The sequence below is a fragment of the Mus musculus genome, chromosome 4 (assembly GCF_000001635.26).
Source record: "Mus musculus strain C57BL/6J chromosome 4, GRCm38.p6 C57BL/6J".
Lineage (NCBI taxonomy): Eukaryota > Metazoa > Chordata > Mammalia > Rodentia > Muridae > Mus > Mus musculus.
In genome coordinates, this window is record NC_000070.6 from 104654312 (window position 1) to 104682161 (window position 27850).

The window sequence follows — 27850 nt, forward strand, 5'->3', positions numbered from 1 at the left end:
CTCAATAGATAAGGACACCTTACCTCAAGCCTGATGACTTGAGTTTTATCCTGAGACTAACACAATGGAAGGAGAAAACCAACTCCATCAAGGTGTCCTCTGATGTCTACATGCACACCTAAACATGCATACACATGTACACATATGCACACAAGATGCACACATGCATACACATACACACATATGAATAAATGATGCAGATTTTAAAAATGTTGAATAGTTTAGCATAAAGGTAATCTTACCATATTAACTGTCTATAGGGTGGAGTTAGAACCAATCAACCCACCTTGTTTATCTACCTACGTCTCCTCCTCTTTGTCCTCCTTCCTTTTTCTCTTCCTCCTTTCCTTTGAATGATAAGACCCCAAAGCAAGTAAGATTTGGTGCATTTGGTGTGTAAGTCTAGACAGCCTCTGTGTTTTGTCTTTGGTTTTTAACTTGGTCTTCTGTGTTCCAATTGGTTCTGGTATTGTTTCACAGTTTGTGAAACTTTCATCTCTTTCTTCTGATATTCTAGTTTTCTTTTCACATCTTTTACCCAAGCACAAGATATGATTTACTCAGGATAAACAAGAGAATTTTGTATAATACAGATTGTTTTACACACACACACACACACACATACACACACACCCCATTTCTTGTAAGATACTCTTACAAGATGTGGCAGCCCAAAGAACATCGAGAGTCAAACCCACAGTTCACCGTCTTTGTCCTACAGATACAACAATAAATTCCAGCTCCGTGGATGTGGGGACTGGGAGGGGGAGCACTCCGGCAACTCTTTTCACAGAGTGCTAAGTTTAAAGTCAAGTTGAACTATTGTGAATTGTGATCATAAAAACAACAATTCCTTTGAGTCAGTCTCACTTTCTACTTATGTCAAATTAAAATAACATTCTTGCATCATTGTGTGGTACAGAGTTGATATTCTACAACTAGAGAGTATAAGATGGTGGCAATGAGTATTCAGTACATGGATTTACTTAAAAGAAAGAAAGCTGTGCTTAGCTTTAATTCATATATATATATATATTGTATGTTTCTATGTATATAAAATATATGTACTATATATGTATTGTATGTGTATATATGTGTGTGTATGTATATGTGTGTGTGTATGTGTATACACACACACACACACATATATGCACACACATACACACTCTTGGGAATTTTCTTTCCACCTTAATTTAGATCTATAGTAACAATGACATCATATCTAAGAGCACAATATACACATATGTATACACACAAACACATACACAAATGCATACGTGTGTGCACACACATACATTCAATTGGTGGTCAGCTGCCGTGTTTTGATAAATAAATATTAGCCAGAGAGTGATGGATTAATGCATGAGGTAAGTGGTATTTCGGTCATCTGGACAGCACAGAAGTACTAGGGGCAGTCCAGCCCTCAGCTATCCCCTGGTTTCCAAGTATTCGAGAGACCTTGCTTCTTACTTTGCAGCTACATCTCTTCTGTGTTTCCAGCCCTTGCATTTAAGAGTCACATGGCCATACATGTGACTGCCATGGTACTGGTCAGAGCACACAAGCATCAGTCACAGCCTAGCCCCTTCTCCTTTTGTCTGGACAACTGTAAGGCTGTCGGGAGTGGAAAGTAGCCAGTGACACTCAACTTGGGTTGAGTTGCATGAGAGCCTTGCCAACTCAGGCTTAGAAGGAGCTTAAGTGAACAAGCCACTGCCAGTTAATAGTCAGCCTCACCTATCAGAATATATAAAGCTGCAGCCTACAGGCTGTTAGCAGTGTCCTTGGACTTAATTTACATAGTGGGAAAGAATTGTTTATTTTCTTTCATCCGTCTCTTTATCTATTCACATTCAACATTTTTCTAACACCTTTTCATCAGTCTGGTTGTTGAAAAAGGCCCCACTGCCTCTGCTTTCGAGGGACCCAGACCTAGCTGGACACATAAGAAAACCACACTACAGTGTGTGATAAAAGAGTCAGATAGAGGAGGGAAATGGGAACCAGAGAAAGGGACACTGATCCAGGTTTGGGGCCCTTTGAGCTGTGCCTTAGTGGACGAATGACACTTTCGCTGACTGAGCAAATAGTAACCAGCTAATATCTGCCATGTGCTGTGGACAGAGCGGTGCACAAGACAAACAGATGGTAAATAAAGACAAACCAGCAAATTCATTTCAGAGATTACTGAAAATTACAAAGTCACTAAAAAAAAAAAAAAAAAAAAAAAGGTTACATACCAGAGATTTACTGAGCAGAGAGACATGGATTTGAAGATGGGAAAGTGGCTTGTGAAAGACAACCTGTGGAGACAAGTTTATCAGCAACTGTGGGCTCTGGTGTGGAGCCCTGGTCTGAGGGGAAACTTTCCAGATGAGAGAATATGGGGCAGAAAGAGGCTTCATTTCTATGTCAGACGTTGCCAGGATACCCAACTTTTCTCTTGCTGGATTTAATTTTTCTTCACGTTCCCTTGCTTGCAGCGGGGAGTTTAAATATATCTCTTCCAGAAGAGGTATCTATTATTGGACTTGAGTGTTTTTATTTTAGGCATCTCTGAGAGCAGCATTCTGAGAACAAGCAGGAAAGATGAACAAATAAGCTTTTAAGCAAAGAGGTTGACGGTAGAAAATTGATGTACTCTGTGGATCCGCAAGACCCATGAGCCTGGAGTCCAAAGGCCTGGTGGAAGGCCCGGCGCCCTTTGTTCCTGCTGGCTGAGTGTTTGCAGAGCTCATTCTTGTGGCTTCCACATCCTTGCTATCACCTGCTGGTGTTGGTAGCATGAGACCTGCTGGCTTGTTAGACTCTGGTGACATAATGGCTGCATATTGTAAGCATGGTGACTGGGGCGAAGGAAGCATTCAGGGAGCATCATCAGCTGTCAGCTGTCATGGGGGGGACTGTTCTTGTTCTCAGCTTCATCTTCGTTACCGACATCATCAGTGTATGTATTTTGTGGGAAGCATTATTCTTCCCTGTGGGAGCAATACATTTTCTAGGGACTTGGCTTTTACTTATATGACAAATTACAGGTAGCTTAATTGTCCCTGGCATGTCAGGTTGCAGATTTTCAATGGTATTTGAGGCTCTCTCTCCTTTGTGTCTAAATAGCATTTCCCCTTCTTATTGCTACTCACCTCCACCATGCCCCAAGAGTCCCTCCTCATGCTCCATCTCTGAGCTCTTTATAAATGCTGGTTCCCACGCATTGTAGAATGTCCCCCTGCTTGGTGGTGATAAAGTAGGTTGAGTTCCTACTCTGCATCTGCTATTAAAGTGGGCACTTTGCATAGGTGATCACAATCTTCGCGCCTAAGAAGCAACTGAGACTTAAGAATTTTGTCTCAGACAACTCAGAAGCATGAGGAAGGGTTAGGGACATCTATGTGAACCCTCACAATATTCTAGGATGGACCTCAGGACTGTCCCCTCCACCTCTCTGACATAGGATGAAGAGCCATAGCCTCACTGGGCCCTAATCCACCATAACCAAAATTGGAAGACAGACCCTTGAGCTGAACTGCAGTAGGACACATTCAAAGGACTCCCAGGAAACACATGAGGCCCTTGCTCTGTGGTGTCAAGGGTGGGGTGGTATCTTTCGGAGACACAGACACTCTCACAGGAATCCTGCCCTCCCTTGGGTTTTAATGAACATGCAGGGTGAGTGCGATGTAAAACTCCAGTTTGCTCTGTGCCAACCAGGTCATCCCAGCCTGAGGGGAAGGCTGAGTTCCAGCAGATACGGACATTGTAGGTCAGAAGGGCAAAGCTGTAGCCAAAGAGGAGCTTTTAGCAAGAAGTCACTGATGGGCTAGAAGCAAAGAGAATGAAGACAAGTAAGGCCTCAGAGCCCAGATAACTCAGGGGGAGATTGAGACAGAGGTCCTAGGTACTGAATGCTCGAAGGTGCCGGTTGATTTTTTTTTTCCTGTCATCTTGACACAAGCTAGGGTCAACAGGGAAGAAGGACCCACACTGAGTAGATGCCCCCATCAGATTGCCCTGTAGGCAAAACTACAGAGGCATTTTCTTGATTAATGATTGATTATGCAGAACCCAATCCACTGTGGCAAGTACCACTCCTACACAGGTGATCTTGGGGACACGTGCGCGCACGCACACACACACACACACACACACACACACTAAGCAAGCCAGTAAGCATTATTTCTCCCATGGTCTCTGCTTTAGTTTCTGTATCCTGTATACCTGCCTTGAGTTCCTGTGTTGCCTTCCCTAGATGGCAGGCTGACCTGAAAACCAAATGAACCCTTTCCTCCCCAAGGTACTTTTGGTCATGATGTCTTTAGAGCAGCACTAAACACCAAACTAAAATAGAAGATGAAAAGATGCCGACTTTTCTTTGGTGCAGCAGCTTTGGCAAGAGACCTCCACCAGCAGTTGGAAAGTCTCGGAAACCAAACTGATAGACCTCTGTAGCCTGAACTTCCTAGATCAGCCTCCAGGAATTTGTCTCTTGCAATCCTGGTGTATCCTGGGAAAGAGAGACAGGAATGAGCACACAACAGAGAAGAGGAACCCTCACTAAGAAGATGCCCCCATCAGATTGCCCTGTAGGCAAGACTACAGGGGCATTTTCTTCTACTCCTGCTTTAAAGCTATTCTGTTTAAGAACGTCCCACAGCTTCTGGGAGTAGGTTTTCTCAGATATACAGGATATCTCCCTTCAAAGTCTCTTTTTGGTATGATTTTTAAAAAAAAGTTTTATTATAAGATAATGGGGAACTATATGGCTTTTTATACCCACCACCACCACCAGATTGCTGAGTCATTTGCTTCTGATAGATTCAGAGAAAGGGAGTCATCGCCTTTAGTTCTGACTCCACCAGTTCTAATTCAATGGTCATACAGATGGCCTTGGTTAAAGTTAGTAGGTCACATGGCAAATCCAAGTGCCCCATGAATCTGAGAATGGGACAGCTAGAGATGGGATGGGGAGATAAGAGAGAATGTGAGGGAGGTAAGGTGCCCGAATACATTATGTACATGTATGAAATTGTCAAAGACCAAAACCAATTACTAAGTAATAGTAGAAAAAAAGTCTGCTGATGTCAAGTTCTCTGTACTCTGGAGATAGACAAGAAAGTGGTGGTTTGAGGATCCAGATCTCTGTGTACATTCTGTAAACAAACAAACAAACAAACAAAATGGATTCTCTGTTTTGACATTAGAATGGCTAAGATTTGAGCCCTGGGAGATGGTAAAGTCCCAATGCAGAAGCAAGAGGATCTAGTTAGATACTAGTTCCTACACAAAAACTAGGCATGGCCTGTGCATCTTTATCGCAGCACTGGAGCTGAGGAGACAAGAGAAGTCCTGGAGCTCATTACCAGCTAGTCTACCTGAATATGTGAGTGCCTAGTTCAGTCATAGAACATTTCTCCAAAGATAGGTAGAAAACAGTTAAGGAAGGACCCAGCATCACACTCTCACCTCCACAGGCATGTGCCTACACACCATACTACACACACACACCTACACACACACACACACACACACACACACACACGCTCACACACATGCACACCACACCACACACACATACACACACACACCGTGTGCCTACACACCATACCCCCACACACACTCACACACGCACACATGCACACGTACAGGCACACCACACCACACACATGCACGCACACACGCATGCTCACTCACATGCACACCACACACACTCACACACACACCATGTGCCTAGATACCGTACCACACACACACGTACACACACACACACACTCACACACACACACACCACACCACCACCACCACCCCACTCACACATGCACACATGCACATGTATAGGCACACCACACCATACACATGCACACACACACACAGAGGGGGGAAGAGGACAGACAGACAAACAGATATGCATGACTAAACGAATACTGTGAGGGTTTGTGAGCTAAGCTTAAGGGCAGTTTTGAAAGGGTTTCTTCTTTGAAGGTAGTTAGTAGAAGAGATGACAGAGCTACCCAAAGTAGTCCTGCTGGTAGCCAGGACTCATAAATTTTACCCAAGATACTCTTATATAATGAGAGAAGAGAAAGCCAGGGTTTTAACACTGAACTGCGGTTCTTGAGTTCCTGAGCTCCTGAGCAGCTGACGTACTGGACCTCCTGGGCACACAGTCAGCTTGCTGAATTCATGATCTGGATGGGTAGGCTAATGGCCCATTTAACCCTCATGAAGAGGGTGACCCCAGGCATGCACTTGCTACTCATCCCGTTCATTTGCAGGCTGTAATTTCCTAACCCAGGCAGTTGATCAGAAACGTATTGTGAGTCTAGTAATGTGATTCTGCATAAAATATCACTTTCTTTTTTAATCAAAAATTCCTAATTGTGTATTTTACCGAGCATAAAAAGTAATAGGTTTCCTTGTGACATTTTCACAACTGCAGGGAACTGGATCCAACTTTCCATCCTCATAGGCATGATGAAGGACTATATTTATTATTCCAGTTCCTTAGACTATGAAGCTATGACTCCCAAGCCTTGTGATGCAGGTTAGACAAGCAGTGATTGTTCCTGTGCAGACAAGATGGTTTGGGGGACTAGGGTGCATCATAGCTGTCAGCCTCGAACCAGAGTCACTGAACATTCTGATGCATATAATCACATCACATATACCTGATTTGTGAGGCGAAGGACATTAAGGCTGTGGAAGCTCAGGGTGGCACTTGGAGCAGGTGAGTGTCTCTGTGTGAGCTGCCTGGATTCAGCCAAGGTTGCATCTTGATGACAGAGACACAAGCAACAGTGGAAGTTGCTCACCACTGCTACAATTTCCACCTGAACCCAGATCACCTTTCTGATTTATCTTGAGACTCCGAGCCCACTCTGGCTTGGATCGATGCTAAGCTCTGTGTTGGAAGAATTACTGTTTAAGGTCAAGTCTACCTGGCACTTTCCACTATCCTCTCAGGACTTGGGCTTGCTTGGCCCTCTCTCCCATGAATTACAAGCCTGAAGCTGCCCCTCTCAGCCACTCTCCACCGCTCTTAGTTTGTATCTGGGGATGCTTGTTCAATTTTAAAATAGTTTTTGGTTTTTTGAGGATGGGAAAGTAAATTATAACAGTTTTCGAATGTCTCTCCCATTTGAAGCAGGAACTTGGGACTTGCCTGAAGCCTTTTCATATCACAGGCACCTCACGTGGGTTCTCACAGCTTCTCTGGGGCTCTTTGGAACACGAGTCTTGATCATGCTGGGTCCCCAAAGTCCATGAACACGGTAGCTGCAGCAACCATGACAGTTTCAGCACTAGATCTACTGGGCTCTTGGGAAGTGAACAATCTTGAACCAACATGTATCTATACAGTGGAGAAGAGTAGTGTCCCCTGGAGGGTGGGCACAGGGACACTTCCTTATTTTGAGTCAAAACAGAGAGCCTCAGCCCCATCCTTTTATGTATCTAATCTGTGGATCAAAGGCAGAGGAAATGCAAATGTGAGTCCCAGTGATTCAGGTTAGGGGGTCAGACAACCTGGATTAAAATCCAAGCTCCTCTGTTCCCTCTCACTATAGGGCCAGCAGCAGAGAGTAGGGAGAAGAAAACTGAAGAATATTCTGAAATAAATTAAAACCAAAATAAGCAGAAGTCCCACATGACATATTCCTAGGAATTAACTTTAGTACTAATTCATTATCTTTTGCATGACCACAGCCCCCTTGGGCTCAGTTAATAGCTACATATACTGGGACACAGAATATGTACTTAACTGATGAACCAGGACCCAGGCATTCTGGCTACAGAGTCCATAGTCCTTTACTCTTACCCATCTTACCACGGGAATATAATATTGGACTTGTGAAATCAGGAGCATTTGAATTTGAGCACACTAGCTTTCTATCTACAGCTTCCTCCATGTGAATCTGGACCAACTACTTCACCTCTCTAAACTAAATAAGTACTTGTTTTAACATCTGACCAGAAAATGAGATAATAGAACTTTTTAAAACGCAAAAATCAATTTGCATATGCAGAGATGAAACACTATTAACTATTAGAAGCCCAAGAGCTTTGAAAGATATAGGGAGCCTGGCGGTGGTGGTGCACGCCTTTAATCCCAGCACTTGGGAGGCAGAGGCAGGCAGATTTCTGAGTTCGAGGCCAACCTGGTCTACAAAGTGAGTTCCAGGACAGCTAGGGCTACACAGAGAAACCCTGTCTCGAAAAACAAAACAAAACAAAAAAAAACAAAAAAAACCAACAACAACAACAAGGAAAGAAAGAAAAGAAAAGAAAAGAAAAGAAAAGAAAAGAAAAGAAAAGAATAGAAAAGAAAAGGAAAGGAAAGAAAAGAAAAAGAAAGATACAGGTAGACATTTGGCTTGTGTGCTCTCAGAATATGGCAGGGTGGGTGGTTGGATGGCTGGACATTGTCACGATTTATCAGTAACTTAGAAGATATATTCTATTAGGACACATTTTTAAAAGGAAATGTGTAAGGAGAAGACCATTGTCATGCTGGTAAACTTGAGAATGGGGAGTGGACTGGGGTCCTTTGAGAGCACTTAGATCTGCAAACCCACCTCTCGAAGCCTCAGTAATCCTTCTGCCAAATAAGTGATTGGCTCCCGATGATAATTAAATCTGATCTTGAAGAAAAGCACCAGGCAGGTGGGAAGTTCTTCCTGCTTGCCTCTCTGCCTTCCCACTTCCTCTCTGGCCCAGTCCCCTGAGACTTCTGCTGTACCCAAGTGATGGGAAGCTGCCAGGTGCTCCCCTCTGGGAATTGATTGCCTGAAGTGGGATGAGGGTGTTCTGAAAAAAAGGAATAGAAAGAACAGGAAGAAAGAAACCAGCCCCATTTCCATCCTTGTGTTTACCTGCTTACAGGTGCAACTGGCAAGGGAGCCCCTTTTTCAGCAGGGGTCTTTGTTCTCCTGCAATTAAAGGCGCCTTGCTAATCCTTCTGTCTCCCAGATGCTCTGAGAATATTTTTAACTCATCTCTTTTATACGCCTCACTCTGAAGACATCTTATTATTCATTTCAAAACTCGACAACTCCTCTCACTTTGTCCCCCATCCCATTCGGATACACAAAAGGAGAATGAGTTATAGCAATCGCGAGCCAAGATTTGCCTCTGCTCAGTACAGCCCAGAGCTGCAAGGATTGCTTCTGTTCCCATCCCACACTGTGGCCCAACTCAGGGTGTCAGCCATGCCTCGAAGACTCATGCACTTTGTGTGTATGATAGAACGCTCTGTTTCATTTTGTTCGGTATAAGCTTACAGTACCACATATCCTGCTGCGGACATCAAAGCAGCAATCACGGGCCAGACTGAGACAAAGCTGAAACCATATAGATAGGAAATCAGAGACAAACATTCCCAACACAGAGTTGTCAACTGCACAAGCATCATTACCTTACTGCCACTAAGATAGCCCCTAGGTAAAGAGATAGTTTGCATAAGTAGAGAATTAATTGCCTTTTCGGATATACTTTAAGTAACCTTGAAATGGCATAATCTTTATTGTGTACTTACTGTACCCAGGGGCAACAGGTTAAGCTTGTCCTGAGTGTGAATCCATGGGCTCATAACTACTCTCAGGTGGGAATAGTTATTCTCATCAGCCAGTGAGAAAGCAGACCCACCGGCAGCGCCCAGCCCAGAGGTGCACAGCTATGAGTAGAGACCCCTGGCTCTAGAGCCTTCACTCTTAGCCAGACTGCCTCAGGGTCTGGGGTGATAATAGTCAAAGTGATTTTTAAGTTAAGCTTAAAGCATGGATCTCAAGTTGCAGATAAAAATAGTGTGGAAAGAGAAGCCCCACCCCGTGTTAGCTAAAATGGCAAAACAGATTTAACTCATAAACTATTAACATAGAAAGGAGCTATACTCTATCCCCGTTTATGCAGAGGGGACTAACGGAATAATGGAGCAGTCAGGAGAATAAAATATTACAAAACCTCAAGGTTAGGCTAATCGTTATGAAATCCACCTGGGTTTGCTCACAAACAAATGTTTAAAGCTCTGATGCTCCCTAAGAGGCTGGGAGACAGATGCCCTCTCGATAGCTGATGGCTGGAACAAAGATCTTTTGACTTCCTGGAAGTTTCTCAGGCAGGCCTCTAATGGAAACAGGCTAGAGCCATCCCAGGAACCTGGCCTTGATCCTATAGAAACTATACCTATATGTATGTATTCATGCATTTATAGACCATGATTGAGGCCTAGTCTAGAAGGAGACCAGAGAACCTAGGCAGAGAATATTGTCAAGGCTTCTAGAAAAGGCACGGCAGATTTAGAAGAGAAAGGGGTTGGAGACAAGTTGGGACAGCTAGATGAGTTGGAAGCCAGAGTGGCGATCCTTTGTTGTCTTACCCTGAAACTGCCACAAAATCACCAAGATGATGTGCCTGGGCCTCCATACTAGCCCTGTCCTCTCTCTCCATTAGCTCACAGTGATGAGTGACTCTGCAAGGAACACATAGATGACCTCACACAGATGCACACCTATCAGTCACCCTGGGAGTTTTCAGAAGTCCTCAAAGCAAGCTGCATTTGGCCATGGCCCTCACTACTACCCATGCCTTAAAGTGGTTGCCTGTCCCTTAGTTGATCCTTAACTTTTGTTTATTGACCTAAGTATCTCTTCTTAGCAGCCCTTACTAGAGAGGCCAGCTCCCCAGTTTATTCCACTTTGGGTCTGGTCTCAGTATCTCCAGGTCTCTGAGAACCTGCTAGACTCTACTCTAGTAGAGTAGACTAGAGTAGAGACTCCAAACTTTTCTCTCCTGACCATGGGCTCCTAAAGAGGTGGGGCTGCCTCAATTAACATATATTTTCCATGTCTTGTTCCTCTGTGGTGTCTTATAGGGTCACACAATGATTGGAAGGGCAGGCAAGTCAGCTCTATGTCTAAGGTTGTTTCTGGCACATCAGGTGCCACTCAAATTTTTATACCACCTAAGCACATAAGTTTACCATGCAGTCTTCAAGGTGATGCCCCAAAATAGCTTCTTATGAAAGAGGACGACCAGATCAGTGACTTCCCCACATCACAGATAGAAGAAACTGGAGAGCCAAGAACAATTCAAACCATCAACTCTTCTTCACACCTTGCTCACAATTCACCATAAGTTAACATAAAGCCATATAATGAAGTCAGGAGCCACATCTAACTGTAACACCATGTCTTAGTTTTAGTAAGACAAAATCCTGTCATTGATTGCTAGGAGACTTTGAAGTTTTGCGGCCACAGATTGAGGCCTGCCAAGCAGGAATTAATAGGTCAGGGAGACTAGTATTCATCTTCAGTTCACAAGCACATTTCTAGACCCCACCCCCCACCCACACCCACACCCACACAAACCACAGAGTCTGCTCTCACAACCCAGGGCCAGGTTGCTCAGCTCATGTGTACTCTAGCCCAGGCCCTTAGACAAACTGCTCCAGCAGGGGGAGCCCTTTGAAGTAACTGTCATCCAAGAATCAGCAGGATCAATTTTGTTGCAGTGAGTTGAACTGAACATTTCCACCAGCCCTCAGTTTTGCTCTAGCTTGAAACTCCTTCATCCCCTGGCCCTTCCTCCCATTGTCACCTTCAAAGACTGTCACCCTTGATGTCACATTTTATGGTCCCAAACTGCTGCATTTCTTATCCCATGTGTTTTATAGCTATGTGACTCTGCTTTTGTTCTGGTTGGACTATCTTAAGGCCTTCCTCCTCCACAGTCACTTCAAGCCTCTATTTCTACCTTGTTTTTACCTTGATTATGATATAAGCACAGTATTTGGTCATTCATCAGCAAATCATTACTAACAACATACGTGTGCATGCGAGCAAGCACTCACGTACTCACTCATGTGAGTACACACACACACTTTCAGACATTATGCTAGATGATAGGGATACCATACAGAAGAAGAACTGAAAATTAAAATTACTTCTCTGGTTTCCTTAGTCTATGGAAGAATCATATGCTAACCAAGGAAGCAGACACACAAAGGGAGATTTACAGATCATGGCATGCATTGAGAGACTGGGCAGGGGTCCTTTGACAACATTAGCTTCCCTGTCACACTGCTATGGAAATGAGCTGCAAAGGGGCAGGTATCTTGCTAGCCCCAGCATCCCACACAGTCCTGATGGTCACTTGTAGGAGTCAAGCTTGCTTCCGAGGTCTGGGCCAATGCAGAGTGGTATTTACTGCAGAAGCTTTCCTTCTTCCACCTTCACTCGGGTGCTGCTGTCCTGGAGTCTGGCACAGAGGTGAAGCTGTGTGAAGAAGAGGAAGGAGAGATGGGAGGGAAGACAACCGAACAAAGCCAGATTACCCATGAAGCTTGACACCACACTGCCCTTCACCCCCAGCCTGTTCTTCACTATTGATTGAAAATTGATTAGGCAAGTTGCTTAACCACCCTGAGTCACACTTCTCCCTTCTCAAATAGGAAAAAGATTTTTGAGTTGATGTCCACTCCACCTCTGACACCCTCAGGTAGCTTGGAGTGATGATAGAACTGCACCTGATGCCTTTCTGAAGAAGAAGGGGGCAGTTTTGTGCTAATTTCTTTTACTGACAGTTCATTTTCCAAAGCAACAGCCTAACAAATCATGGGGCCAATTAGTGTAAGAGAAACAATTGATCCCTGTGCTCTGTGAGCTCAGCCCACCGCCTCAGTGGTTTGCGGCGTATTTGGGGAATGCTGCACAGCGCTAAATGGGAACTAATTGGACAGATGCAGCTGTAAATTGCACGGCGCTGCACTACACTGCAAGCTTCCGATGGCGGCAGCAGCATGGCCTGACAGTAATAGGAAAACTATTACCAGGCTTCCCGTCTCATACTGAAAACCAGCCCAGCATAGCCCTGCCTCCTTGTCTTACAGCAGGGAACAGGGAAGCTCACCCAGGGAACAGAGGCTGGACAAGATACCATCACAACTGTTCAGTGCTGGTTTCCTTTACCCCTGACCCCACCACCCTGTTGTCCTGACAGCCTTCTCAAATAAAGAGTCCTAGAAATACAATGTAGATGTCTAATGGCTTAAGGATACTGCAGCAAAGCTCTAGCATACTGGGTAATGGAAACAACCAGGGGGAGCTGTCCACTGTGTCAGAGGCTGGGAGTCTCAGGCCAGTGTCTACAGGATGATTCTGCCCTTGCTCTTAAAGGATCCCGTGCTCTTCTCATGGCTTACTCATCTTCTTTGACACCTCTTGGGTTGGGGATACTCCCCCCATGATCTCTGCTATGATTTTATGTGGAGTTCTCTAGATATGCTTGTTTTTCTCCAGTTTCCCCCTTGTCTGTGATAGTTGCATTAGGGTCTCACCATGCTCCAATATGGCCTTCTCTTACTGTGTATATGATTAGTGTTCCCAAATTAGGGCATCTCCTGAAATGCTGAGATTTGCGACTTCAGGGTACGTACTCAGGAAGAAGGACAGTACATATTTCAGCAGGCAACAGGAACATATAGTTTCAGGAACAGAACTTTTGAGGTGGGTAACAACTGTTCATGATTAGGCACTCCCTGTACAGGGCAGAACACCAGGAATTTTACATGATTTTATTTAATTCTCACCTCCATTCAAAAAGTCTGGGAAATCTGTCCTATATAACAATACCGATCATGGTGGATTTACAATTCAGGTTGCGATCTGTGTCAGGCTGAAATCATGTCTGGGGTCTTACTGCTGTGGGTGCCTCTGCCAGCATCAGCTCTCCATTTCGCTTCCTTACTGTGTTAAACAATGGCATTGGCTTCCCCAGCTTCTCTTCGAGCCCTCCTTCCACCGGCTGCAGTGTAATCAATTCACATTCTTGCAAGTTTCTGTCTCCCTAAGACACTTTCCTGTGACCAAGGCAAAGGTTAATTTCAAATTGGTGACAACATAAAAAGTAATCTTCCGTTAAATATAATGACCTCATTTCTGTGGTGACCTGTGGCAAAACATGAAACTTCGTTTCATGCAACCACACTCATTTACCTACTTGCTACAATCATTTTATACCACAAGTTAAAATGTTGAAATCGTCAGTTATATTGCTAAATACCTACATCGGCAATTAGGATTCCTCATGCAGAAAGAAAAAGAAATAAAAATAACAGATATAGGGGAGCAGAAATAGAGGCCATCTAAGTACATTAGAAACTATGGAGGCAAAGAGACAGCTGGAACTTGGAACCAGCCATCCCTGGTGGCAACTCATATTAGCTGTGTGACCCAAGATAAGCTATTCCACTGATTAGTATGTGTCAACTCCACACAAACTTAGTTATGCCTTGGAAGAGGAAACCTCAATTACGGAAATCCTTCTATCAGATTCACCTATGGGGCACTTTTTGATTGCTAATTGACTGAAGGGGACACATCCCACTGTTGATAGTATCATCCCTAGGCAGAGGGGCCTGGGCTGTAAAAGAAAGGTAGCTGAGCAAGCCAGGGGGAAGCAAGACAGTGAGCAGCATCCCTCCATGGCCTCTGCTTTAGTTCTGGCCTTGAGTTTCTGCTTTCGCATCCCTCAATGATATAAGATGAAATAAGCTCTTTCCTCCTCAATTTACCTTTGGTCATACTATTTTATCATAGCAACAGAGAAGCAGAGTGGCACTCAACCCGGCTGGGCCTCAGTTACTTGAACAGTGAAAGGAGGGGGAGATGTCTGTAATGTTATTGGATGGGTGAGACAGATGAGGGCTACATATACAGAGCACGTAGCATAATTAATGCCTAGCAGATAGTGAGAACTCTCTGAATAGTATCATTTTTATTTAAAAAGGGGGGGGGCTGATAAAATAAAAATATAAAGTCTGGATGCTTATACTGAGAAGAAATCAATCTCTCTCTCTCTCTCTCTCTCTCTCTCTCTCTCTCACACACACACACACACACACACACACACACCAGCTATTCAAGAGTATAAATTGTCCCCATTGTCGCTGTGCCCGTTCCACCTGAGCATTTAAAATGCTGTTACAAACTGAAAGGCCCCAGCTGATGTCCTGCATCCTTCCTGGGATAGGAGAGGAGCTCAGGAAAGTGGTGGCTGCCCTGCTCAGTGCTTCTCAGCACAGTGTGTCTATAAAGTCGCCCGAGGGTTCAGGAGCAGTGGCTGCTCAGGTGGACACGATAAAGGCTTTTCTCTAACCTACTTTCAGTGAAGTCACGGAAGTTGTCAGTGCCTTAAGTTCTGCTGTTTTTGGGTAAGGGCCTTAAAATGTGGTATGCTCCCCACCCCATCACTGATGTCTTCATCACGCTATGAATGAAGGCAGCAAGAGAGAAGGAGAAGCAAGCATACTGAGATCTATCTGTCCTCAAAGACTAATCATGAAAACATTCAACCACACAGGAAATTGTGTAAGGCTAACTCTAAAACTTAACCTCCTGCCACATTTACTTTCTCTGGCTCTAGATGGGTTAAGAGATCAGTAACTAAACAGATACTAGCTATGCCCAAAGGGCTCAGAGCTACTAGAATTTCATTGGTTCTAGGCCCTTCCAGCAAACAGTGCTAGAAACATATTTTTTTAAAAAATCATAACCTGATATTGATGTTTCCATTTCAAATTTAACATTACAGGATTTCTTCTTAGGTTTTACAAATATCGGTGTCTCATCTCTATCCTATGGGCCATTTTGATTGCTAATAACAATGTATTTATGTACTTACTTTATTCTAATATATATCCAAAGCTATCTGAAAAATTATAATTCCAACATGAATTACTGCTGATGAGCCAGGCGTGCACTGGAGTTACCCTGGTCCCATGTGTCCTAAGCCTATTTCCTCCTGTGACAAAGATTACTGATAGTGACCAATATTCAGAAATCCCTGGGTTTCAAGTGCTAGAAAACTTGTGTCAAATAAACTGATCTCAAAAAATCTTAGTGCCAGAAGGAAATTACTGATTTGTGTAATTGAAATTGTAGGGTAGATTTTCAGGAATGATCGATCCAGGTTCTTAGATCCCAGGATAAAGTCAGACGCTAACCTTCAGATCTTTTTTTTGTTTTTTCCTGTAGCTTGATCTCCCAGACATGCTCTTACCACACTTTGTTGCCTCCCAGACTTTACCCTGTTAGCTCCAAGGAAGCCTTGTTGAGTTTGTGAACCCTAGCTACCTGCACAGCAGTCATCTATATTGTAGAGATGTTGGACTGAGAATCTTTAGCTCATTTGCCTCTTGGGGGATGGGGGAAATCTCTAAATGAAGTGTCATCCATCTGATATGCTAGATACGATACGCTAAGTGGACTGCTTCCCAGCCCTATAAAGGAAGAATCCTTTTGGTTTTTCCATGCAAAGGAGCTGAGGCTCCATATAAGAAGGTGATTTTTCTTAAGGCCACAGAGCCATGGAAGGATTAAAATCCCTCCATCACATGACATACCTTATGTTTCCTATACCAGAATCTGCTGCATGTAGGAGACTGGGAGTTGAGTCATGGGGCCATCCAGGCCAATCCACCAATGGTAATGATGTTATAGGTACCCTAGCTCATGAGCTCTGGGGTTTTGAGTGAGCCCAAGTGTTAGGAAGCTACTGTTGAGGCCTGTTTCCCTGGTGAATTTTTACAAATCAGCTTCCATGTCACTTGGCTGATTGCTAAGTGATTAAGCACACCTGGCTCTTTGCCTGGGTACCACATTTTATCACAGGTCTGGGATGCTTTCTGCTAGTTGACTAACTCATCTCTCTCTGTTTTAAGCAAGGTCCTTGTCACATCTTTCCAGATCTGTATGTTTATACCATATGACTAGAGAGCTGTTAAGAAACTGTTATAGCTGTTGTCATCTTAGGAGATTTACAAAAGAGTCAAAGAAATGCTGAGGGCTAGAGAAGATGCCGGTATTTCCTGGGCCCCACACCGCATTTTAATTGCCAGGGAAAAGGGAGGTTTAGGCAAACAGATGAAGAATTCATGGGGCTAGAGGGGGCTCAGAACAGACTTGCACCCCAGCTCTTGCTGATTCACTCATTGCAGATTTTCACTTTAAAATATATACTGACAGATGTATAAACGGAGATAGACTAGCAGTTGCCAGTAGCTATCAGGGAAGGCAAAGAGCTGTTTATTGATATAGAATGTCAGTTGGGGAAGATTAAAATTTTGTGCAGGTGGATGATTCCAGAACAATGTGGATATGCTAAATGCCACTGAATTGCATACTTAAAATGCCAAATTGTATGTTATGTATATTTTTAAGTATAAATTTACCGAATCCTTAGTACATATCAGGCTCTGTACTTGATCAATAGGGAGAGAGGAAACAGCGTTGTAACCTTGAGGTAGATACTAATCAACAGAGTCCCATCCACAGAATGGCAAACCGGGTAGTTCATCCCAATGAAAGGCACAGAACCCAAGAGGACGGGGGAGGCCTCAGAGAAGTGGCGTCTGTATTAAACTCTGAATTCAGAAAGGAGCTGATCTTTCTCTGCATGTGGAGTTTAGGCATATATATGGAAGATGGTGGCTCATTCAAGGGCCAGAAAAACAGCCATGTGGCATATATATATATATATATATATATATATATATATATATATATATATATATATATATATATATATATATATATATATATATATATATATATGAAAGAGGGTGGCTCATTCAAGGGCCAGAAAAACAGCCATGTGGCATTAAGTGGGGGAAAGGTTGGGAGAACGCAGGGAAACAGCCGTTTCACACTGGTGATATGCGGAGGCACTGCTAGGCTCTCCGACTTTATTCCAAAGGCGATGGGAAGCTTCGGTGTGATTCAAATACTGGAAAGCCTTGAGGAAATCTGCCACTTTTTTCCCTTGGTCCCTTCACACCATGGTGTGACTATCACAGGAAGGGGAGCAGTGGCTGAGCTACTCTCCTAAGCCATGTATGAAACAATGGCTGGGTCCTGGTGGGTAAGACATGGTGATGGAGGCATGAGGAGTGGGTGCAATGAAAGGCATTAAGGAGATAAAATAAGTTAAAATTGGAAGGAGAGGGAGGGATTCCTGAAAGGCTAGGAGGGCTGCTTGTGGGGATGGAGAGAAGATGGCATGTGAATTAGGTTCATAGTTGGAAATAACATTATTCTGTATTTTTCGTTCATGCATAATTATTGTACCAACAATTGGTGTAAATGAAAGGAGTCCTATTTTAAGAATAAGTAATAATTCCAAGAGACAGCCTTCATTGGGACAGTAACAATAGACTTCCAAAGTTCTGGTATACATAGATAGACATCTTTGTCTTTCTTCAGAAACACGGTCATTCTGAACATACTATTTTGAATATGCTTTTTCAAACTCAACAGGATGCTGCTAGAGTATTTCCGTAGCAAAAAATAATACCCACTTTCCTGGATGATTTTTGCCATACTGCATACTGTTTTACAATATAGAAACATGAATTTTTCTCAGCTAGTCAGTGAGTACTCAGCAGCTTTGGATATTTCTAATTTTTCACTGTTCTTCGGCACTGTGGGAAGTATCTTGTATCCAAGTCTTTGTCCACAGGTTGCATTATTTCTGGATAATTAATTCCCTATGAGAGGACTCATAGGGTCACTTTGTGCATGAGTTTAAGGCTTTGAAACAGTCGACCAGCTCTCCAGAGAAGTTGCATTTCCACAGATAACAAGAAAGCAACCCTTCTCCCCAGGTGCCCTGTACTACAGTAAGCAATCCATACCCTAACTTATTAATCTCCTCAAAGCACCAGAGAGATCCTGCCATTTTCCCTATATTACACCTACACACATTGTGTGGTCTGTATTTCTCCACAGCTTCTCAACTCTGCATAGTATTCGCTTCATTCTGAAGGGGAGATACATGGAAGTTTTATCTGGCAACATTTGGGGTTCTGTGTCATTTCTCATAGTCTACAAAAATCAGAGAGGGACATGTGAGAGAGAGAGAGAGAGAGAGAGAGAGAGAGAGAGAGAGAGCGCTTCTAAGGGTCACACAGGCAGATGGGAGAGCTGTGTTTCAAATTGTGTTTTCCCTGGCTTGAGAGCATCTCCCTTCTCCCCATTAGCAAGGTATTGCTCAAGGTAGGCAGCCGATCAAGGTACTGATCAAGAGGCCTCGACAGCTGGAGACCATGTGATCTGAGAAAAACCTGAAAGAAGATTTCAGGATGCCACCCAGGGAAGAGCTCCCTCTGACCTGCTCTGTGAAGCACTTGATGGTGGGGTGCCCAGGGGGCTGGAACAGAGGTTGCCTCCCAGTTTTGTTGGCACCGCATCACAGTGAATGCATCCAAAAATATGTTACAAAAGAGAAAGGCTTTTATAATGAGCCCAGGCCTCCCTTTGTCTTGTGAGGTTTTAACTACTGTAATTGCTTATCATGTGAAGTAGTGTTTTTCATGGTTCTATTTTTATTCTGTGTCTTTCTACTTCTCTGTATTTTGTAATTTTTGTTTTGTTGAATTTTGGTTTTCTTTGTTGTTCTTGTTGTTGTTGTTGTTAGCATACTTGAATTGTGATGGATATTTTTTCATGAACACTATTGCGTCAGGAAAGGGGTGGGCATATACACAATGGTTATATGAAAGCTAAACACGGTAGAATTCATTCCTTAAAAATAGCTAATAGTACAGTCTTCAGCAGATGACTTTCTAATCCATACTGTATTTAATTGGCTGTATTGAACCATAGTACAAATTAAGTCTTCTCTGTAATTTATTCTGTCAGACAGTAGCCCCCCAAACAATTTGATACTTCATTTAAACATTGTTAAATGGCTCATGGAAATGCAAAGAAAAAGATTTAATGATGCTAAGAATCCCTCTGTTCACAGAATGAATCCTATGTGAAAAGTCATGAATTAACCCAATGCAGCCATTCAGTGAGTGCCTACCTTGAGCAGTACACAGAGATGGCTCCGCCCACCCTCACTCTGCTTCAGAACCCACTATGAGTTACATATTGTCCCAGAGAAAACTTTTTAGGAACTGAAGAGAGCCCACCATGGATCTTTTCTGAAGATTTACCATTCCCAATGCCGAGAGGAAAGCTGTGCTTAGAAGCCATGCACTTTCTATATAACACAACCTTTGCCCTACTCTTCTGGGAAGGTTCCATTTACTCTTCAAGACTTAGACTGAGCCTCTTCTGGCAAGTCTTCCACGTCCCCTCCCTGATTTTGCTCCCAGCCTATGCATCATGCATTTAATGTAAATATTACCATGCTATATTATGGTTTTAGGGTTTGCCACATGTCTGTTTTATGAGACCATGAGACCATCTGCATAGATCCAGATCATAGCCAACCCGTAGTACATATATGTGATGTGAATCACTGAATGTTATGGATAGATTTGGGGCAAAACAAATCAAAGAGCTCTTACATGGAGGGGCAGATGCGGCACCATGGGGTTAGAGGCGTGGGAATTATCCAAAGGAAAGGGAGGAGTGAGGGAAGGGTCCTTGATGAGCAAAATGCTGCAGCTGGACTTGGGAGCTGGACGGCAGCAGTAGTGCTGGAAATAGAGCAGTTGCCTATGTAGCTAATGAAGCACAGGGGACAGGAGGGAGAGAGTGAGCCACATAGAAAATCACAGGCGCAGTAGTACAGAGATGGGAAGGTGCCAACTCGAAAAGGGAGGTGTTTGTAGGGTGGGGCAGCTAAAGTTCATGGAGAAGTCAGACTGGACTGAGAATGGTGCCGCCTGGGCGATCCCTGGGATCTTCTGCCAACAATTTTAATCCACAGTGTAGGGAAGAGGGTGCAGACTAAGGACTCCTGAAAGCCCTGCTCTTAAGACCAACAACCTGCTTTCCTAGCAAGAGCAGATGTCTCCGAGGCACCGTTTTCCATGGGCCATACGAACCAGGCATGAAGAGAGTGTGTGCTCTCCCTCTCCACGTTCCACCCAGGTGTCATCTTCTCTGCCACGCCTCTAATTTTCCCATGGCATCACACTCCTTGAGTGAAGCTTTCTTTGTCACCCGTGATCAGTGGTAGCTTCTCTTCGACGGTTTGGCCTTGGCTGCTCTGCAGACACATAAAAAAAAAAAAAAAAAAAAAGTTAGCCAGCAGGACCTGGAAATGATTCTGAAGAACTCAATGTGAACTTCCAGGTCTTGCTTTCTTGACTACTTTCTCTGTACTTCACCTCTCTATGTTTTGATTTATTGCCCTCTCTGACCGACCTCAGACACTTGCCTGAATTGCAGACAGTCCCCACTTCGTCTGTCTCTCTCTTCATTTCACTTGCTTCCTCCTCCCTGTTGATGAACTGCAGCTTGTGCTTGTTCAAACTAGAGAGTCGGGCTTCTACGGAAATGAGACCTAGCTTCTACACAACTCTGTTTTCATCATCAATGCGTCTCCCTCCTAGGTAAGAAAGACTAGTCTTCGGTTTGATAGCGGCTAGGACAGTAGTCTTTGGCCTTTGGTCTCTTTGTGAAGAAACTCAGAGCCGAGCTATGGAACAGCTAAGGTTCCTTCTGGCTCCGAGCGCCTTTGATTGTGTTGTATAACAAAAAAATCAACTTGAAGTCCAAGACAATGTCTAGGTTCAGTAAAGAGGCATTTGCCTGATGCTCTGAGTTGCTAAAAATGAAAGTGAACAATACAACTGTAGAATTTGCCAAATCCCAAGGTGTGCGTATATGTCCACGTGTCCTGTATTGTATCTGCACAGTAGAAGGTTGGGGAAAGAGGAGACATATTCCCTCACTGATGGTTGCTTTTCAGATGAGTGGGACACTTGGAGAGCACTGCTCTTTAGCATGTCATAAATTTAACTACGGGAGAAATGCCGTAACAAATATCTTTTAAGTGCTTTGTGCACACGCACTGACACAGCTAACACTTTGCAAGGCAATATTAGGTATCATCAAGCATTAAGAATGTTTTGATTTAAAATACTTAATGAGGATTCGCAGATAAATTAAACCATCTCCATCTGCCATCTTCATGGTAGGTGATAGTTTTGCCATTGCACACTCATCTCTAAATCTAATTCCACCAGGAAGATTTCTAATCGCTGCTTAATTTTAGAGCAATATTCTGCTTGGCAATCAATAAGGCAGTGTCGTCAAACTTGGATTTAATAGGAGACATGGATTACATCCTCTACATTATGCAGGGAAAGAAATACTTTCAGGAAAAAAAAGGAGAGGAGAAAAGAATGCCTTTGTCTCCAATTTTCCCCTGCCACATACCATTCTAGCTCACAAAAGCTTATAAATCAATGCCCCATGTTGCGTGAATATAAATCTCATCAATTTTACATCATTAACACCATGAAAAAAACTACTACTCTCAGAGCAATTTCCCTCTGCTAGCTAAATCTGTCCTTTTGATGAAACAAAACAAGCGGATTCTGATTGTTTTGCTAACAAACCCTTCCTCCACCAACTTGAATCACTCAAAATCCACTCAAAGTATAAACTTGCCATATTGCTAGTTGAGAGACTAAGGACTTGAGGTGGTGATGCCACACTGCAGTTCAGGGAGCAATGGGTCCCTGGAAAGAGGATGAGGCAGAGGGGAGAGTTCTAAGGGTCATCAGATAGGTGAGTAGCAGCTGCATTGTGGCAGATGAAGGCAAGGCAGAACATTCTAGAGCAGCAGATGATGCGCATGGTCAGAAGCCTAGTCGAGCAAGAGGCTGAGGAATTGACATTTTGTAAGACCAGTGATCTCTAGAATTAAGGTGATGATCCTCATGAGAACCAGAGGCCAACTGAGCCAGGAGACCTGAGTGGCTTTAAGGGACAGGAAGCCTGGTACTGAACCTAAGAGAATACATACCCTAGTAGACCCAAAAGTTTGCATAGAGGAGCTGCCTGGGCTGCCTTTGTTTCTCCCTTCTTCCTGGTATCCAGGAATAGGAAAGATTTTATACACCATAAAACACATTCATTTTTCTTCTTGGACTATTTGAGTATATTTTGCTCAAATATAAGCTAGGTAACATAGCAACAATAAGCAGATATAACTCTAATTAAACATTTGCATGCACAAATATATAGAGATATATTAGGAATAATTATAAATTGATATCTTTCAACACCAAGCCAGCATCATTCTACAGAGAGAGGAACTCAAAGCATTTTCAATAAAATGAGGAACAAGAATATCCACTCTCCCCATATCTGTTCAATATAGTACTTGAAGTCCTTTTAGGTTTTGAAATTTGCCTTTTTATTGCCTTTATTAATAGAGCCAGGGCTTTCGAATTAGGATCGTTCGGTGTGTTTTTTCTAGGAAATAAACTGGTGCAGAAAGGACTAGTGGGTAGTTTGCTTTGGTACAGTGACTAGAATTCAAGCTTCTTGGTGTAAAGAAAATGCTCTTTGTAAGGATTCTGGACTGACTGCAAGCATCTCTTTGCATCTGCAAGCCTTTATAGAGTATTAATTGATATGATATATTGGATTATTATAGGAAAATAACCACAAAGATGCACATCTCCTAATAGGATGGGAAACTTTGGTCCTGTGGTAGCCTGAGTAACAAAGGCAGAAAGGCCAATTTCAATCTACTAGCATAAATCAGATTTCTTCAGCTGACCAAAATGGGAGGAGCTTAGGGCAAGGCTAGAAGATGGCAGAGTTCAGGAAGACAGAGTCTAGTGTGGACAGTGGTCCTGAAGTCAGACAAACTTATCAGAACAAAATCTGTGGCCATTAATGTGAGAGAAATCCATCATGAGTTTGAAGGGAATAGTCCTTCAAGGAGAGGCAAGGCTTGCCCCGTTCAGGGGCTGCTTAACAGACCTAGTGTTCATTTCATGTGGCCATCAAAAAGAGAATTTAAAATGGTGATGAAATCAAGACATTGCAGACAGAGAGACTTAGCCGATGAAAAGTGTGTGTGTGTGTGCACATGGGTGTATGCATGCGCCCCAACCTCTGCCCAAATGACTTTGAGACAGATAAAGTTATTCATCCCTCAACACAGATTTTTCAACCAGCTGCTGGGAAAACTCAGTAGCCCTGCAAAACTCAAGTACTGTGACGTTCACAGCACTCCCTGGAGTTGTTTAGGGGACAGCCCCTCCCTCTGTATGCAAAGGCCTGAGAACGTAAGCGTGTTCACTATCGAGACAGATTGGACGGGGCTGGGCTGTGAAGGTTGCAAGCAGAAAGAAGCATGTGGGCTGCTTTCAACTGGGAGGCTTTGGCAGGCAGTGTGAAGCCACCTCTGCAGATGCTCACCCCCATATGAACAGTCCTGGTTTCACTCTGGTCACAGCAGTGAGACCATGGAGGGAGACCTCCTTTTCTCAAGGGCAGGCGTAGCTCTTTTTCCTTCCATCTGTAGCAAACAGCTTTCCCAAAGCCCCTTGGGCCTTTCGCACATGGTGAAAACACATCTCTTATTGATCAACAGCTCGAGGGGGTGTGTTCCCTGAAACACCGTCTTCCTTTTGTGTGTCCCCAGGCCCTTCAGCATCACCATGCTGTTCATGAAATTTCCTACATTGCGAAGGACATCACAGATCATCGGGCTTTCGGATACGTTTGCGGGAAGGAAGGGAATCACAGATTTGTGGCCATCAAAACAGCCCAGGCGGTAAGTATTCCTGTCCAATACAGGTGTCTGCCTTGTTACGGGGCAGGACAGAGTCAACACTGTGGATTTTCCAAGGCCCAGCCTGACCAAATGATGGACCGCCACTGTCAGCTGATGTGCAGAATCCATCCTAGGAAAGATAAACAGCCTTAAAGCAAAGAAACAAGGCTCTGCCCGTTCAGCTTTATTTTCTAATCCTAATGGGTATTTCCTAATGACAAATTACTTTCCCTTTCTGATTAAGCTAGATAGAGACACGTATACAAATAAGTTTCCTTGTGTTCATAGCCTCATTTAAAAAGAAAATAAGAGAAAACAAATAGCTATTTTGCATATGGCCTGCCCTAATTTTATTGTATTCCGAATCACTAATAAATAAAAGCAATGCTTTTTATGCTTATGATTATTATGAATTTGCAAATATAATTAGTTGAAGAAATGAACTTTAGCCTAGAAGCAATTTGCTAAACCAATATAAACAAGGTAGAATTAATTAAGAATGGAATGCTTTCAGTTTAATAGAAAAGGGAAGGGCTGCGGGTTGGAGCCGCAGACAAAAATTAGTAGCTGCACTTCAGCAGCGTTCGTTATTAATGTGTCCCACCACCCTTCACTCCAGGCTGAACCTGTTATCCTGGACTTGAGAGATCTCTTTCAACTCATCTATGAGCTGAAGCAAAGAGAAGAATTGGAAAAAAAGGCACAAAAGGATAAGCAGTGTGAACAAGCTGTGTACCAGGTATACCAATGTGTTTCTCCCAGTGCTGCAGAAGACGGGGCCCGCAGTAAACAGATGGGAAACCGACTAGTCGAACCATCTCCTCCTGGTGCTGAGCAGAAATAAGCAGAGATGAAAGGATCCTGGGTAGATTTCAGACACCCAAACCAAGCCATTAGAAGGGATCCTTCTTGTTTTGTTTTTTGTTGTTGTTGTTTTTTGTTTTTCTGAGACTCTAGATAGGTTAGAGAAAGGGAACTCTTTAATCCAGGGGAAGAGTTCAGGGGAGGAAGACTAAAGGCCCATAGCAGCTTTTCTGGCTTTGCTGTTGTTAATGCTGGGAGTGAGTGGGGCGAGAGCTGCGGGATTTGGAGTTTCTTTGTGTATTTTCTGCATTCATGGCCTCCTTCCCTATCCTAATAAATGCTGGCTCTCTACTGTGCTGTAACATCTGAAGATAATCTCACTTCTCTTCCTTTGCATCCTTTGCTACTCCCTCCCTTCCCTGGCTGGGATAGACCATTTTGGAAGAGGATGTGGAAGATCCCGTGTACCAGGTAATTTCTGAACCACGTCAGGGTTTTGCATGCAGCTGTGAAGGCTCTTTTGACTGAAACTTGAGGATTCTGTTGAACGCAGAACCTGCAGAAGAATTAAGATGATTTCTGAAGGCCAGGGTTGCCAGCCTCTGCAGGGAGAGAATTTTTCCACACTAAGAAGCCAGCAGCCGTGATGGGAGATCTAGAAATCCACTTCCTTCTTCGTACCCTTGCTTCAGACCCCTCCCCAATCTGGAAAGTTTTATCCTAGAAATAAATGTTTTTCAGTGGTCTCTTGACTGTTGTAACTTTCTTAGAGACAAGATGGATAACGGAGTAGACTCTATAAGCTAAGAATTAGGGTCGAGGGGCTGACATTTATTTGCATGACATTTGAGCACAAACCTAACAAATGGTTTTCGAGCTTTAGCAAGGATGGAAGAATAGTTCTGAAGCCCTGATAATGTAGGCAAGCCCTCTGATTATTTGGCTCATGGCACAGAGCTGCTATAAAATGGGAGAATCCTGAGATATCTCTGTCCAGGGCTTTCTCTGCACTTTCTTCATGGTCCACAGCACAGGGTGACTCTTGAGGTCAAGTCCAAGGTCTATGCAAACAAAGATTCAGAAGGGAAGGAACAATGGCTTTCCCCACTCTCTCCTGTGCTTACTTCTAAGGAGAAAAAGTGGAACAAGGTTTATACACACTTTTTGAACCTAAAAGCAAACCTTCAGCTCGAATGTCTAGTCACGATACACAGGCGTGGTTTATGTCTGCCTTATTATGCATACATTCACAGCAACAGCTACTATGGTTATGATCAAAATGAGATGATAAGTAGATACACGCATAGATACATAGGCAAAGAGATAAGTCTCAAAATAGAAGTATCTAGCAGATCTGTGGTAAACACGAGTCAGAACTGCATTACTCAACACACCCCTGCTTTTGAGGGATGAAGAAGAAGAACTTATAGTGGGAGCTTCAAGCACTGCTTACTGGGCTCATGGAGGATGAAAATGGTGGCCTTTTAGAAACACCCCAGCCCCTTATGTCTGAAATGTACACATACAAAAGTTGGAAGTTCACTATTTTATGCTGATAAGATTCTGTTTAGGGAATCAGGGAGGTTGGGGAGTCTGAGCTCTTAAGCAGTGGCCTGGGCCCTTAGGAAAGCAAGGGGACCGTAGAGTGAAATTTGCAAGGTCATAGCCCCATGCCACCATTCCATTCAGCTGCTACGCAGACAAAATGCTACTGGATGAAGACATCACCTCTCCAGAAAGACTTACAGTGGCCCAGTACCCTGACTGCAGGGGCCAAAACTCTGCAGTGTCCCTTGGCAGGGTCCATTTTATCCCTGTACCCATTTCCGATACCCCTTCTTGTGCCTGTTTCTGTGTTGCTTGCTGTGATTTGCATCTAAATTGGAAATACTTTTCTCGTCTTTCTTTCTTTCTTTTTTTTTTCCTTCTGCCTTTTCCTCTCTGGCTGCTCCTGCAATAGTACATTGTGTTTGAGGCTGGACATGAGCCAATCCGTGATCCTGAAACAGAAGAGAACATTTACCAGGTATAAGATCCTTGCTTCTTCCTTTGCACCCTCCACCAGCAAATGCTAGCATACTAATAGGTTCAATTCTGAGAGGTTCAAGGCATCGGGGTCTCTGGGTCTGCCAGGAGTGGGAGATGCCTTTGGGAACACTGACTGCTGGTTCCCTGGCAGTTTCCTGAAGGTTCCATGTCTCATCGTTGCAATCTTGAGTGGCCTGTTGGGTACAGTATTCAAATCTGGAATAGATCATAGTGTTTTAAGTAGCATTATTTTAGTTAGGGTCCCATTGCTGTGAAGGAACACCACAGCCAAGACAACTCTTACAACAGAAAAGGTCTAATTGGGTCTGGCTTACAGTTTCGGAATTTTAGTCCATTTTCATCATGTCAGGAAGCATGGCAGTGTGCAGGCTGGCTGAGATGGAGCTGAGTGAGAGTTTTAACTCTTGATCTGAAGGAAACAGAATAAGACTATCTCACACTGAGCATAGGAGACCTCAAAGCCCACCTCCACAGT

General features: G+C 43.6%; 1 protein-coding gene across 31 annotated transcripts in view; it reads left to right on the top strand.

The window, feature by feature from the left end:
• Dab1 (disabled 1) overlaps nucleotides 1-27850 on the top strand; it is a 1125345-nt gene that overhangs the window by 1034812 nt on the left and 62683 nt on the right. For 22 of the 31 annotated variants that reach the window (NR_104385.1, NM_001369049.1, NM_001369047.1 and 19 more), the window contains 4 exons: nucleotides 24391-24522; nucleotides 25142-25261; nucleotides 25759-25797; nucleotides 27287-27352. Coding sequence is in view for 30 of the 31 variants with exons in the window: in NM_001369049.1 (NP_001355978.1) it covers nucleotides 24391-24522; nucleotides 25142-25261; nucleotides 25759-25797; nucleotides 27287-27352 (357 nt within the window). In the remaining variant the exon portion in view is untranslated. Of the gene's footprint in view, nucleotides 1-24390; nucleotides 24523-25141; nucleotides 25262-25758; nucleotides 26079-27286; nucleotides 27353-27850 lie in introns of those variants that run through there. The other 9 variants (XM_030253177.1, XM_030253173.1, XM_030253174.1 and 6 more) reach the window with 4 other exon arrangements.